Source organism: Chondrus crispus, genomic scaffold (genome assembly GCF_000350225.1).
Source record: "Chondrus crispus Stackhouse genomic scaffold, scaffold_4, whole genome shotgun sequence".
NCBI classification, from domain to species: Eukaryota; Rhodophyta; class Florideophyceae; order Gigartinales; family Gigartinaceae; genus Chondrus; species Chondrus crispus.
In genome coordinates, this window is record NW_005179249.1 from 222,643 (window position 1) to 237,465 (window position 14,823).

General features: G+C 52.8%; 1 protein-coding gene across 1 annotated transcript; it reads left to right on the plus strand.

Annotated features, from left to right (window-relative positions):
- Positions 1-588: 588 nt before the first annotated feature.
- On the plus strand, positions 589-2,325 carry CHC_T00006264001 (hypothetical protein). Its single transcript, XM_005717887.1, has 3 exons — positions 589-675; positions 790-1,647; positions 1,729-2,325. The coding sequence occupies exons 1-3, from the start codon at positions 589-591 to the stop codon at positions 2,323-2,325; spliced, it is 1,542 nt and encodes a 513-aa protein (XP_005717944.1).
- The last annotated feature ends 12,498 nt before the right edge of the window (positions 2,326-14,823 follow it).

The following is a 14,823-nucleotide window of genomic DNA, read 5'->3' on the forward strand; positions in this document are numbered from 1 at the left end:
AGGAGAACGGGAGGAAAGGCTCTCCGCGACGGCAACTACGAAGCCGGAGCGGCGGATTGAGCCGCCACCGCCGGACGTAGAGGACCTCGACCTGAGCCACGTGCCGGAACGGCTGCGCGAGCGGTTCCGTCGGATGTTGAAGAAGTATTCAAGGATGTGGGATGGGACGCTTGGCGAAATTAATACCACCGTCCATCGGATCGAGTTGATACCCGAGACTCGCCCCATCGCACAAGCCCGTATCGGGCCGGACCTAGAGGCCGCCAAGTAGAAGATGCAGAGGTGCAGAAGATGTTGGAGGCAGGAGTGATAGAACCAGCGCAGTCAGAATGGGCGTCGCCCGTGTTGCTGGTGCCCAAGCCGGATGGGTCAATGCGTTTTTGCGTAGACTACCGCAGGCTGAACGCAGTAACGGTGAAGGACACGTACCCCTTACCGCGCATGGATGAGTGCCTGGACTCGCGTGGTGACACCAAGGTTTTCTCCGCGTTGGACGCGATTTCGGGATATTGGCAGATGCCTATCCCTGAGGGCGACCGCGACAAGACCGCATTTTCGTGTCACTCAGGACTGTATCGCTTCTCAAGAATGCCCTTCGGGCTAACTAACGCGCCAGCGACGTTTCAGAGAGCAATGGATATCCTGCTCTCTCCGTTCCGTTGGAAATGCTGTTTGGTGTATCTAGACGACATAATCATTTTTAGCAAGTCGTGGGAGGAGCACATCGTGCACGTGGATGAAATACTTTCCGTATTGGAAAAGGCAGGTGTGAAGCTCAAGCTTCGCTAGTGCGAATTTTTCGTGGAAAAGATCAAGTACCTGGGCCACGTCGTCCGCCCAGGTACGCTAGAAGTCGATGTCGCGCGAACCGCCGCGTTGGAACAAGTGCAGTACCCGCGAACACAGACACAGCTCAGGAGCTTCCTGGGACTCTGCAATGTCTACCGCAGGTTCGTTCCGCATTATGCGAAAATCGCGCGGCCTCTAAACCAACTACTGAAGAAAGGACAACCGGTCCAGTTGGAAGGATTCGACGAACCGTGCAAGAAAGCTTTCCATAAGCTCAAGGACGCTATCTTGGCACCGCCGGTGTTGGCGCTGCCGAAGAAGGACCTACCCTACTCGGTAGATACCGATGCAAGCGACTACCAAATAGGCGCTGCACTATTTCAAACACATCCGGATGCGCAACGCAAACCCATCGGGTTCTTTTCAAAAACGTTAGCCGCAGCCGAGAGAAACTATTCTGTATCAGAAAAAGAATGTCTAGCGGTAATTTGGGCCGTACAGACCTTAAGACCATATCTATATGGCGAGCACTTCGTCGTGCATACCGACCATGCCTCATTGAGGTGGTTGATGAACGTAACCGACCCCAGCGGGAGATTAATCCGATGGAGGCTCCGCCTCCCGGAATTCGATTTTGAAATCAAGTACAAAAAGGGAAAGGCTAACAGCCAGGCGGACGCTTTGTCAAGGTTGCGAACCGCAGGAGAAACCGTCGACGAAATCGACAACGAAATCCCTTGTTTTACGGCCGAACCGGCCGAGGGAACAGTGGAGGACGAGGAAAGTATTGACGCGGCAGACGACATCCTCGCTCTTGAGGGGGGGACCGCCCCTGATCGCCTCGATCAATTCCAAGCTGTCACTCCGGAGGAGCTCATTCGCGAGCAAGCCGTCGACCCCTTCTGCAACCGCATCAAGGAAGAAATGGACGCCGGAAAGGTGAGAACGTTCAGCACAGAGACCGAGGAACTCGAAGGAACTCTATGCCGTACCGCGGTGGAGTTTGTACAAGTGGTAATACCACAATCGTTAAGGGACCGCGTCCTAGGGTTGAGCCACTACGCAAAATTGGCAGGCCACCCGGGAGGCAGGAAACTTTACAAGACTTTGAGAAGATATTTTTATTGGCCTACGATGGCCCTAGACTGCTATGCAGTCGCGAAGAATTGCGCCGCATGTGCGCGGGAAAGGGTGAAGTTCAGAAAAAACACGAAGGAAATGAAGCTGTTCACGCCCAAAGCGCCGCTGGAATTTGTCGCCATCGACATCCTCGGCGAGCTAATTACAACTAAGCGAGGAAATCGGTATATTCTCGTGATCAGCGATCGATACTCGAAACTTGTACGGACCGTACCGTTGAAGAAGATATCAGCTGCGCACATCGCACAAGCCTTCGTTCACCATTGGGTATTCGTGTACGGACCGCCGTTCAAGCTGCTGTCCGACAATGGAACACAGTTCACGGCCCGGTTCTTTCAGAATGTCTGCCGAATTCTTGGCATACGCAATGTGTTCACGACTACGTACCACCCGTAAGCCAACGGCCAAGTTGAGAGATTTAACCGCACGCTGACTTCCGCGTTGCGAAAATACGTTGGAGAGCATCCCAAGGACTGGGACTTATTTAGCGACGCCGTGACGTTCGCCTACAACACACAAGTTCATCGAACGACGAAAATTTGCGCCCTTCGAGCTGGTGTTGGCTCGGGCGCCAAGAAACATTGCGTTACAAGCGCAACCAACATTGGAGAATTTCAGCTCGTCACGAGCATACTACCTGAAATGGCAGTCGTGGTTGGAGAGCCTAATGCGAAGCGCCGATAGGAGTTTGCGAAAGGAACAAGCCCGGTACAAGCGAAATTTCGACGCACGCCTTCGCAAACCGCAATACGAGATCCCACCAGGGTCCTACGTGTTCCTCCGGAAGGAGCAGGGCACGGCTAGCGAACCGAAACACAAGTTGGCACAAGTCGCTACAGGACCTTATCAGGTCAGAAGATCGGACCAACATACGGTAGTCATTGCCATTGGCGATCAGGAGGAACGCGTATCGCGAGATAGGGTGGAGTTAGCCCCAAGCCCGATGGACCATGCGCCGATAACCGGCCCACGTCAAGCGCTACAGTTCCTGGGAGAGCCGGAATTAAACGAAGAAGGAGAGGCAACGGAGGACGACGAACGTCCTCACACCCGTGCGCCTACGTCAGGGGACCAGGATAATTCAGTCGGTCAAACGCCGACAGCGGAGACACCTCCAGGCCTACGAGAGTTCGGAAAGTCCAGAGATGAGGATGAGCCGCCGGCTCTTCGGAAGGGGGAACGACAGTTGGACACGCAGGAAGAAGGAACTGAGAGTCAAGAGTATGTGATCGACAAGATCGTGGACCACGGCTACGACGGGGAAAAATTAATTCTGAAGGTGGAATGGTACAGTTATACGCCCGAGGACGCGACGTGGGAGCCCATTGAGCAATTGCCCTGCAGCGCGGCGGTCACGTATTTCGGAAGGAAAAGATTATCCTTGCCCGCGCAGATCGCGCAAGCGCAATCAGGATAGTGGCAACCAAGAATTTCACATGTCAGTGTCAGTGCGGTAATCCGCGCGGGGCATAGCGAGCCGACCTGAGGGTCGAGAAAAGGAGAATGATGAGATGGATCGAACCAGGTGAGGGGCCTTCAGACAGCCAACCCGCAAGTAGAAGCAGCGCGCCCACGAGTAGGATGAGCGTCGTGATGAGATACTCAGGTTGGAAGTCGCGTAACGATGTGCCAAGCGAGAAAAAAACGCTGGAAGAACGGGAACATAGGCTGGAAAGTCCACCTCCTTCACTCTTACCTTCATATCTGTTCGGTCTCGTTTTTGTTTTATTTGTGATTGCTTTTGTGTTGTTTTATTTCGTTTTATTTTTGAGATGTTAGGGACACGACCCCGCACCGCGGAGGTCGGTCAGGAAGTCTATGAGGAGTCCAAGGAGGACATTGAAGAGGCGATAATCTTCGAGATCAATTCCGCCTTTGACAAGGTTACGGCCGACGCCCGCGTTGCGGCATTTTCGCCATTCAGGGCAAGGCCGAGGAGGAGCAAAGAGACGCACGAGATCATGACTCTACGACGGGTGTTCCTACGTCATAGATAGAGCCAGAAGGAGATGAGGCACTACACACATTTGGAACACACACGCACAATCGCAGAATGCCCGTGAAATTACGAATGGGATCAGTGGCCCACACGCGCGTGAAACGTAATTTATTTGAGGATTTAAGGGGTGTCGAAAGCGAACTATTGAGCGAGCGGTATCAGAGCGAACGCCAGCCTTGTCAACTCGCTTCGAATGTGTTGATCAGGCTCGACAAGCCGTGAGACGGACGTTTAACAAACGGGAGGATCCCCAAACAGGGACAATGTCCATGCCTACTTGAGATTGAGAAATCGCCAGAGGGGATGCCGTCCAAATGGGACGCCCCTGTTGGTCAGACGGTTGTGATCGACACACTCGCGAACGCATTTAATCACGCGCGACCTACGTATGCGTTTATCAGGATAACCCCGCTTTCGTTTCTGTTTTGTTTACTTTTTCTTTTTTCGGTGTCGAGGACGCAGTCCTCGAAACAAAAGTTCGGAGGACCTACAGGGAACAGAGAAACCCTAAGGGAGAGGAGAAGCCCGGGCCACGATGCCGACGGCATAACGAGCCCAGGCGTTGCGACAATCGAGATCAACAGAGGATGGAGAGAACGCCTTGCAAACCCATACGCACATGCCGACGGTATGGCGAGTCGTCAGTAACAATTCGCATCGCGAAATGAAGCTACGCCGGTCAAGGCGTAGGCCTGTTGTCAACGGACCAGCGAGGAAAGGTGGACGTTATCAATAACTTACAACAAAGAAAAAAAATGGATCCTCGATTGTAGTGACAAGATGGAACTTTAGTTAGAATTTAGAAAGTAGCGAAAAGGAGAAGAGGAGGAAGAGGCAGGGCGACAAATGAAGGGGGAGCATGAGTTGTAATCGGTTGGAGAAAGAACGATGGTGAAGGAAAATGGGGACTCCCCACGATCAGGAGGACGAACCAGTGTCGAGATTTCGACTCGGACGCACGAACCGTGCCATTCTGAGAAAGAAAGGGGAGGGCACTCGCCAAACAGGGAACGAAGATTCGCGTAGAGAGAAAAGAAGGGAAACTTGCAAACGTCCGAGAAAGACGGAAGTGATAATCGATGAAGTACGCGAAGCGCCGTGACGAGAAAAGCCCCCACGCTTGTTTTCAGTGAGCACTCACGGTTCGGCACTGTAGACCAAGAGGTACACAGGAGAAGGCTAGGGTTCTGTAATACGCGATCGCATGCCGAAAACGAGGATCGCATTCTGTGGTAATTGGTACCAAGGGCAACAGCCCTCCCCGAGACCGGATGCGTCTGTCGTATTTTTTTATTGACGTATAGGGACTGGCGTTGTCAAGGAGACTATTGAATTTTTTTCGATGTGGATCCCAGGGAAAACGTTGCATAGGCGCGAGGAAGACTTAGGAGAATGTACACCGCCCAACCCTGTTCACTGTCGGTGATAAGGGTCGCCAAGGGCAGACTACTGTACTCCCTAAAGAATAAGCGGATGCGTCAGAATTGACGAACGGGTTACCTTCGGACCGAGGTAGAAGGTGTGGGAGATGGATGTGGCTGATCTACAGCTGCGAGAGACGAATGAGAGGGGGGTTCGGGTCGGTGAAAGCTAACCAAGCGAAGACGAGGACCTCGTCGTGATTACGTCAGAAAAAAGGGACGAGAGCCTCAGGCTGCGAAATGGAGGCGTACTCAAACGCTGTATGAGAAGGGCCGGCGAGCAGGAAAAAGAGGGATGGACCCTATGTGGAACTTCCGTGACGCGATGAAGGCAGACGGTGCTGCCGTAGGTGATAAGACGCCGAAGGTGATATGTCGAGGGGTATACGCAGGCGAAAGCGGTGCTTTGATACAACGTCGTACGCAAAGTCCCCAAAAGGAAGCAGCAGCCCTGTGGCTCTGCCAGAGGGGGGAGAATGAAAAAATGACGTCGAGGCTGAAGCAGCCGTGCGAGAGGCTCGGAGAGGATCGCCGCGAGGAGCTCAGAGGATGGAGAGAAACAGAGAAATACTGTCGCCCGTGTAGCTGTCGATGACAGAACTGAAAGAGGACGCCTGCCGCGAATAAGAGGAGGAAAAATGGAGACCAAGGAGCGACCCCAGGATCGAGGGGGGCCGAGGAAGGAGTTGTGCGAAAGAGACAGTTAATGTGCACGGGCGCGCGGGCGAGGCGAAGCGGGAGGAAATGGTTAATGCGAGAGGCGACAAGGCCCAAGGCGTGGCAGGAACGAGTGTCGGAGGCATGGAAGGAGCGTACCTCGCAAGGATGAAGGGACGCGACACGACTCACGGGGAGAGTCCGAAGGACGAATATTTGCCGCCGGATAAGACCTCGAATGAGCCACTAGATACTCCGGGGTGTGATTTGGGAAATGTTACTTCCGGACGCCTCCGAGTCCACCTCAACAACACGCCGTGAAGATCGACAAGTGTCGCGCAGCCGGAGGGGAACACAGGACACCACTCGGAATTTTATTCTATTTTAAGGAAAGAGTGTCGCGGACGAGCGCACGGGACGCTGAGTATTTTTGGGACAAGTGCACAGACGAATTGCGAGCACGGAGAAGGTTCGCTCTGTCCAGACGACGTCATCCACTTGCACTTACATTTTGTTTTTTTGTTTTTGTGTGCGTTACAACGCAGCTATTTGACCGAAGGATCACTCACCCGACCCTTGCAAGGGGTCGGTTGAACAGATCTCCCGTGTTACACCCACACGCCGATGGCGGAATTCCGTAGTGTTTCGACTGTGGTAACAGTCCTCTCTCAGGACGAGAGCGTCTCAAAGAAGGTCGTGCTCCGACGGGCCGTCGGAATTATTATTTGAAGTTGTCGGCGATGTGAGCCTGGAAATGCAGTGATCAATATCTCAATTGTCAAGACGTATGAGCCCGGGACTACAGGAGCGCAGTCCCACGCACCTGCCGAGGCCATGATTCAAAGGGGTTTCCGGACGGTTAAGCGACACGACGTGCGGACGCGTGTGTCAGTATGGGTAAGATCAAGTTCACGGCCTCCGCAAGTGCTATCGTACTCTATTTCATGCAGTCTTAAGCCAGGATCGAGGGATTGGAAAGACGTCCCAAATCGTGGGACGAGACAAGAATGGGCAACTAAAATGTTATTGTCTCATGAGAACGTAGTTGTGTCGTTCACGATGCAACATTTGCACCAGCGGAACTGGCAGGTACTTTTTACAAGCCTCAAACTAAACCCGACCGAAGCGGCTGTATATTTGTCTGGACTCGGATAAAATTCCAGAAAGAGAAGGAACCCTTCCACTCAACTCCGTTGGGAGGATATTGACAAAATAAAGAAAAATAACAAGTCGCAGACGTCGCCACCTCCGGACATCGGGATCTACAACGAGGGAGGATCTTGACAAACCTCCGCCGCATCAGCCCTCCTTGAAAGCGGTTGTTTGTGAGGACATCCCAACCAAGGACCCCACGCAAGAGCCGCCGGCTCGCGATCCTGATGACACCGTCGCTCGCGCCGCCTCATACGCTAACAACAACATAAGAGAGTGGATGCCATTCAGCTGGAAGGGGACGTATGCTGTAAAAAGAGGAGAAAAAGGAGGAAATCGTCGACGACGATCCACATGGATCCTACGCCTCAAAGACACCTTCGCCCGCGACCCCACCGAGAACCCTCGAAAACGAAATCACAGGCAAAATGACGAACGCGATTTCGTATTGACTCGACACGAACGGCAACCTCGACGATGGCGACAGCCACCCCGCTGCGATAGCGAGAATCGCCTCGAGGAGCCTGAAGAATTGAAAGAAAAGAGAATTACAGGCGATCGCGCAGCTGTCGGCGACAGAGCTAAATGGAGACGCACAATGGGAGCAAAATGAGGACCTCTGCTCACATTCTCGAGTGTTACAGTCTGACCGATCATCCATGCCGCTGCGACAATTTAATTTTTTCAGTCTGAAAGGTACAACGTGTATCCCAGCCGGCCGATGAGGCGACCCGGAGAGATAAATTAGTCCCCAAGGGAGGAACACAGTACGAGACGAGGACAAACTCGGAGAGGTGGGAAAGTGAAAGGAAGGAGGTGGAAAAAGGAGATGTGCAACACGATGGCAGAAGGAGGGTTGTGCAAGGAAAAGAGAAGGTAATAGGGGATGTGCAGCTGCAGTAGCAGAGGTGCACGGAAAATGGACAAGAGAAGGGAGACCGTAATGAGGAAAAGAGGAGGAAGTTGGTGGAAAGAGGAAGATGCGACCGCGGTGACGGGGCGCATACAAAAAAAAAGAGGAGGAAAGTGAAGGTAACGAGGGATACGCAGGTGATTCACTTTATTATCCAAAGGCTACCGGGTGACGTCGATAACCAGACGTCACCCCAAACGGGTAATAATCCAAGAATGGATCAGGGGGTGGGAGTCGTCCGAGTGGCGGGTCAGTGGGGCGGCACACCCAAGGATTTTTCCTTTGGGAGTGAGGTAACGAGTCGAGCAAGGACTCGCAGATCATCGAGGGAAGCCCCTTGGAGAGCTTCACCTTCGATGCCATGAGCGCGGAGCAATGTGCAGTAGATGTCAATGGCTCCGTCGCTCTTTTTGGGAATTGATGGGGACGGTGGGGAAGACAATGCTTCCCTAGCCGACAGAGTTTCGGTATGCCCTGCCGAGGGGATATCGACAGCAGGAGGAGCAGCAGCAGGGGCTGCAGGGAGAGGGGAATCGGGAGCAGACGGTCGGGGGCAAACGTCGTCTGCGCGGGGATCTACGGCTCGTATGGGAGCTACGTCAGGGGTTGGAACTTGGTTGCCGAATTGGCGACTGAGGCGCGCTTCGGAGGGAGAGCACAAGGCGGATGTCCAAGGGTTGAACCAGACAAAGTCACCCGCCGCACTGTGACTTCGTCCAGGAGAAAAGGACGGGCGTCGCCTCGCGAAGGATCGGGATGAGTTGATAGGGGGGACAACATCCCAGTCGACCTGATTGATCTTTTCGAGTAAGGAGTGCAGTTCGAAGTCGGTGTCTGCTCCGCCCAAGGGCACAGTATAGTCCAAAAGGCACATGAGCTCGACGAGCTTCGGAGGAAGATACCAAAGCCGCCAACAATCGTACGCCTCCCAGAGCAAGGTGGCGGCTACCTTCACGCACCACTCCGTCAAAAAGACAACCCACAACCCGTGACGAGGATCAGTGAGATGGCTTCCAAAGTAGGTAAGGATGGGACCGAGCTCTGCCCAAAACCCTTGGCAGACCTCAAATTGTCCCCACAACGAGGGGAGTTGCTGGTACCGGTTGGGATAGTGTGACCGAGCAATTTCCCCCGCCTCAACTATTTGGTAAGCTAGGAAATATCCCGTGTCCGATCTCATCTTACGCTCGAATCGGACCGTATGCTGGAAGAAGGGGATGTTCCCGCGTTTCGTATATCGGAAATTGAGGGGGAGGATTGCGCGCGTGTATGACAGAGCATCGTTAGTCACCGTCAGTTGGTTATGCCACAGGCGGTCCGCCTCGAGCACGGGGTCACCCCGTGTCCAGCTGAGGAGGTTGTCAAGGTAATCACGCTGCCCCTCCGTGCGAAACTTCCACGTGTCACATCCGAAGGACGGAGGGATGAGGGCATCGGATAGGGATAGGTCGAGGCGGTCGAGGACGGCTTCCATGAACCGCAGGGATAGACCCTGTCGGCCACGAGGGGAGGAACGACGCAGGATAGAAGGGGGAATGGCGACACGGGCACGCCAATCGTAGGAGGAAATGGCTTGAAGGGGAAGGTGACCCGGTAACATCCCCGCACCGTCGGCAAAGTCGCGCCCGATGTTAGTGACGTCGCGCACGTCGATGGCGGAAAACCAAGGAGTGGCCGCGTACAGTAAGGGATAGTCGCGCATGGATTTACCTTGGAGCTCGGCTAGTGAGGGGTATCGACAAGGGGCTGATGAAGGATGGAGATCGGGATGAAAGACCGGTTCAGGAACGTTGGTGTTCGGGGGATGTCGGGGTCTGGAAGGAAGGTCGCTAGGAATGGAAGGCGTGTGTGAGAAGCCCACACCGCGGCGACCGCGGGCGGTATGTCCGACAGTGAGATCCGATGAAGGAAACATGGAGATCGTCTTACTCTCACGCGAGCGGCGACCGATGGTCGGAAGAAAAAGGAAAGAGTTGGGAAGCAAGGGAGTGAAGCTGCTGCGCGAGAGCGCTCAGAAGGGGGATATGTAGTGCAATACCCGTCTCGGGTAGGGGGGAGGAAGGAAGTGAAAAAGGAAAAAAATTGGATACTGTAGTCCGGGTTTGGGGGACACGCGTGTGCGACGAAGCGCACGATTATTTTAATTATTTAATTTTATTTACTAATTAGATCTAGAATCTAGAGCCGGGAGCTACTGTACTCGCCCCGGCGGGGCTCTATATAACTTAGCCCTTTGACCGAACAAGTCAATAAACCAACCCGAGTTGCCAGAGTCTGATATCGCCTTGGTTGAAGTCCGTCTTTCACAAGACATTCCCTTTAACTACAGGTTACTTTATCCTTTGCGCTCGGGGGTCCCCTTTTTCCCTATCAATTTTCCTTTATTTCCCTATCCTAATTTCCCTTAACCTTGAGTTGGCCCCACCTTGTAGGATTGCTATCCGCAACGTGACGTCATTTGCCATCGGGCTTTTGTGTTGGTGCACCAGTGGTGCTTTTCTCAGCGTTGGTTCCATCGGAATCTGTTTGCGACCAATCCGGTGTTGGTACTTTGCCATCGGGCAGTACGACGGTGTAGCGCTGCTACGTTTTCTTCTTTCCCGACGGGCTACGTTGCGACGTCCCCGTCGAAGACCTTATCAAGGGTATAAGGTGTACAAGGCGCTCTTCGAGCATTGGATTTACGACCCATCGGACCAGGTTTACCTAAACACCCCTCCGAACTCGTTGAGCAGTCGCCTTTACAAGTCTCTACCACCATTTACCGATCCCGGGCTGGGCCCTTCTCTTTGCCCCCCCCTATCAGGGATCCGAGCTACTGCGGGCCGCAAACCCGCTTAAAGAGGACAGGGAGCTTCGAACACTCCGTAGCGCTGTGCCGTTGGCAGTTGTTGTTTTTGTTGCTGTTGTTTGTGTTGGACCGTCGGACCTTGGTCTCTGCCTAACAGGCGCATTGCACTACACTTTCAACATGGTACTCTTGTGGAGGGGTGGCAAAGAAGACGGCTCCCTGTCACAGTTTGACGGGTCGAAGCCGGCCGACGCCCACAAGTTCTTCTTCGTGTTCGAAAATGTTCCCACCTCTGGCAAGTCGGACGAAGAAAGGGCATCTGAACTCCTTCGCTACCTGGAGGGAGATGCATTCGACTTCTTTTATCAAACCTTTGTCAAGAACGGAGATATCAGTGCAGATGGATCCGACTACCAGAAGGTCAAGAAGACCTTGGTCGAACGGTTCGCCCCGGTTGAATCACCTGAAGATGTGATTCGGGATGCGATGGCCGCTCGCTTTTCTTTCGGGGATCTCAGTCGGTCCCTTCGAAACTCAGGCCGTCTCTACGAGAACGCGGGATTCAACGACGAAGCGAAGTCCGGACTGCTTCGCAACGCCGTGATGGAACATCTCGAGTTGGCCCAGTTTGCCATTTATCGAGGTGCGAAGATCTACAAGGCCATATTCGATGCAATCATGGACTTCTGGTCTGGTCGCTGCGCCTTTCAGGCGGCGGCGAGCTCCTTGAGCAATTCGCGCTACCAGGGGTCAGAGAGCTCGCAAGGTATGTATGAGCCGAGAGGGCAAGGTGGGTCAAAAAGGGTCATGATGCGTTCAAAAGCTCTCTTGTCTCCACTCGAGACGAAGGTTGACGCTTTAGCTGATCGACTAGCCGATATTTCCCTTATTATCAAGAAGAATCAGTCGAGGGATGACGCAACAGCATTCCGCCCCGCCCACGATCGTACTTGTTCTTATTGCAAGCGACCGGGTCATGGCGCTAATAGATGCCATGCGAATCCGCATAGGGACACTAAATGCCCTCCCTGCGGAAAATTTGGTCATTCGGAGACAAGCTGTTGGGCTAGAGTGGGTCCACAGAGGAGAGGTAGCGGCACCTACTCCCCTAAGAAGACCCAGACGGATATTGCCGTGTCGGGTACACAGACGGGCTCTGCAGGAAACCAGATGAGCGTTGTGAAGCACGACGAGCTCCCTGCTGATGAGAAGTTAGTGGCATCGGTCAAGAGAAACGCCGATGGAGAGCCGGTGGCCAAGACGCGAAAGGATGGTGGCGGCGAGCCAATCCCGTCCCTTCTCAACCCGCGTAAGTACTGGACTCCGAACCACATGAGGAAACCTCTTAAGCCCGGCAGTCGAACAAGAAAGAAGAGGACGAGTAAGAAGAATGCCGTCCAAGAGCACTCGGGGAAGTACGACGTGGTTTCTTCCCTTGCCAACGCCCCCTCTGGTTTGACATTCGGTCAACTGATTCGAGGAGATGGCGACGAGGCCAAGAAAGAGATCTGTCGTTTGTTCAACAGTCGCCCTAGACGCCCCGTAGCTGCTTCGATCGGTACTTTGCCAAAACGTCTGAAAGTAGTTTCGGTAGAAGTATACGGGACACAAATGAGCGCATTGTTAGACTCAGGAGCTATCCGTAATGTTATGAATGCTTCTGTGGCATCGAAGCTCGCTCTGTCTCCAAAGCCGACATCGACAAAGATTACGGTCGCCAATGGACAAAAGACAACCTGCCTGGGTTCCATCGAGGAAGTTCCTGTCACGTTCAACGGCGCTGTTACTTCACTCAACTTCTTGGTTGTTGAAGGATCCCCAGTTGACATCTTAATCGGGTATCCAACTCTCGAAGAACTTCAAGCCTGCATCGATCTAGGTCACCAGTCTGTTAGAATGGTGATCGGAAACAAAACCGTGAAAAGGAGTCTGGAGTTTGACCAAGTAAGTCCTATCGTCGCGGATTCGGAGACTGATAGTGAGGACTTCACTTCTGATGTCGAGTCATTCGCCTCAGAAACTCGTCGGAAGAAGAGACTTATGTGGTCGCCATCCTCGGGGATGAACCTTTCGAGCTAGACTTGACTCTGGACGGAGCGATGGGAGAAGATGAGGAAGTAGAATCCCCTGATTCGAATGTCATCAACAAGGCCGTGAAAATTCCTCTGGAAAGACTTGTGCATCTTGACAATGAAGCTCAAGCAGTCATCGAGACCGCCCTGATGGGTAAGAGTATCGTTGCTACATCCCTTGACGACCTTCAGCCTGCTGAAGTCCCAATTAAGCATCATTTCGAGTTAGATGATACGAATCCGATCTATCACTCGGCGAGGAGAATGGCTCCATTGCATAACGAAATCGTTCGGAAAGAGCTGGACAAAATGCTGGAAGCAGGAATCATCACGCCTTCCAGCTCCGCATGGTCCTTTCCGGTTGTCATCGTATCCAAAAAAGATGGGAATCCGCGCTTCTGTGTTGATTACCGTACTCTGAACCAGAAGATGAAGGCAGACAGACGGCCTTTGCCGAAAATAGAGCACATATTTGACGACTTGGAAGGATGTGCGTACTTCGCTTCTCTGGATTTGTTCAGTGGTTACTGGCAAATTCGGGTGGCACAACAATGCAAAGAAATGACTACTTTCGTCTGTCGCTACGGGACGTATAAGTTCGAAGTCATGCCCTTTGGATTGATAAATGCGCCTTCGACATTTCAGAGAATGATGGATACAATCTTTCGCGGAGTGCGGTTTGTGCGTGTGTACCTCGATGACGTTGTGGTGTTCTCTAAGACTATAGAAGAACATCTTCGGCACCTGCATCATGTATTTGATGTGCTTGACGAGGCTGGTCTTAAGCTTAAGCTGACAAAGTGTAGCTTCGCCCAGGCGAAGATCAAGTTGCTCGGTCATGTTGTCGACAAAGGCGGGATTGCTGTTGACACGAGCAAGATCGAAGTGATTCGGAATGCACCGATCCCGACCACTGCGACTGAACTTAGGAGCTTTCTTGGGTTAGCAAGCTACTACTGTCGCTTCATCTGCAAGTTTGCGGACATTTCTGCGGTACTCCATGCGGCTACATCCGGAAGCGGCAGATTGAAATGGACCGGAGAAATGTGAGAAGCTTTTGACGAACTACGCATAAAGTTGACTTCCCCGCCAGTCTTGGCTTACCCAGACTTCGAGAAGCCCTTCGTCGTTGAGACGGATGCTTTATCGGTCTCCGTCGGGGCTGTGTTGGCTCAAAAGAAGGAAGATAGGAAAATACACCCCATCCAGTACGCAAGCCGTACTCTGAATATGTCTGAGCGCAAATACTCCGCTTGTGAACGTGAGGCGCTTGCGGTCATCTTTGCTTTGAAGAAACTTCGTGTTTACGTGCTTTCTTCTACAATTTCAAGTTGGTTACTGATCACCAAACTCTTAGTTACGCCTTTCCAAAGAAAGACATCCATGGTCGTTTGGCTCGTTGGCTAGAATTCGTGGCCGAGTACGACTTCACCGTGGAATATTGTCGTGGATCGGCACCCAGTGCAGTGCAGCCGATTACCTTTCTCGTATTCAACCCAAAGCCGGCGACAACACAACTTGCCACGAAGAGGGAGAACTTGCCCTCCATATCACGAACCTGATCTATTCTCCAGAAGATCTAGAAGAGTCAGGCCAAGATATCATGTCCTATCTGCAAGGCGAAACACCGGTTGGGTTGGATAATTACAGGAAGTCTCGCATGAAGAATAATGCGAAGAACTTTCTCGTGTGGGAGTCGAAGTTGTTCCGCCGCACCATTCATGGTCTTCGTGTTGTTGCCCCAATTTCCGATCGCGAAAAGGTACTGAAGGGTTTCCATGACGACATTGGTCATTGGGACTTGAAGACCACTCGTCAATTTGTCACGGAAAGGTACTGGTGGCCGACCGTGTATAAGGACGTGAGAGACTACGTGAAGAGTTGTGACG

Excerpts from the sequence above, each read along its gene's own strand:
- CHC_T00006264001 (XM_005717887.1), top strand. The coding sequence starts at position 589 with ATGCCCTTCGGGCTAACTAACGCGCCAGCGACGTTTCAGAGAGCAATG. Across the intron at positions 676-789 it reads TCCGTTGGAAATGCTGTTTG|TGCGAATTTTTCGTGGAAAA; the intron begins GTGTATCTAGAC and ends AAGCTTCGCTAG. Across the intron at positions 1,648-1,728 it reads GCCTCGATCAATTCCAAGCT|GTGAGAACGTTCAGCACAGA; the intron begins GTCACTCCGGAG and ends GACGCCGGAAAG.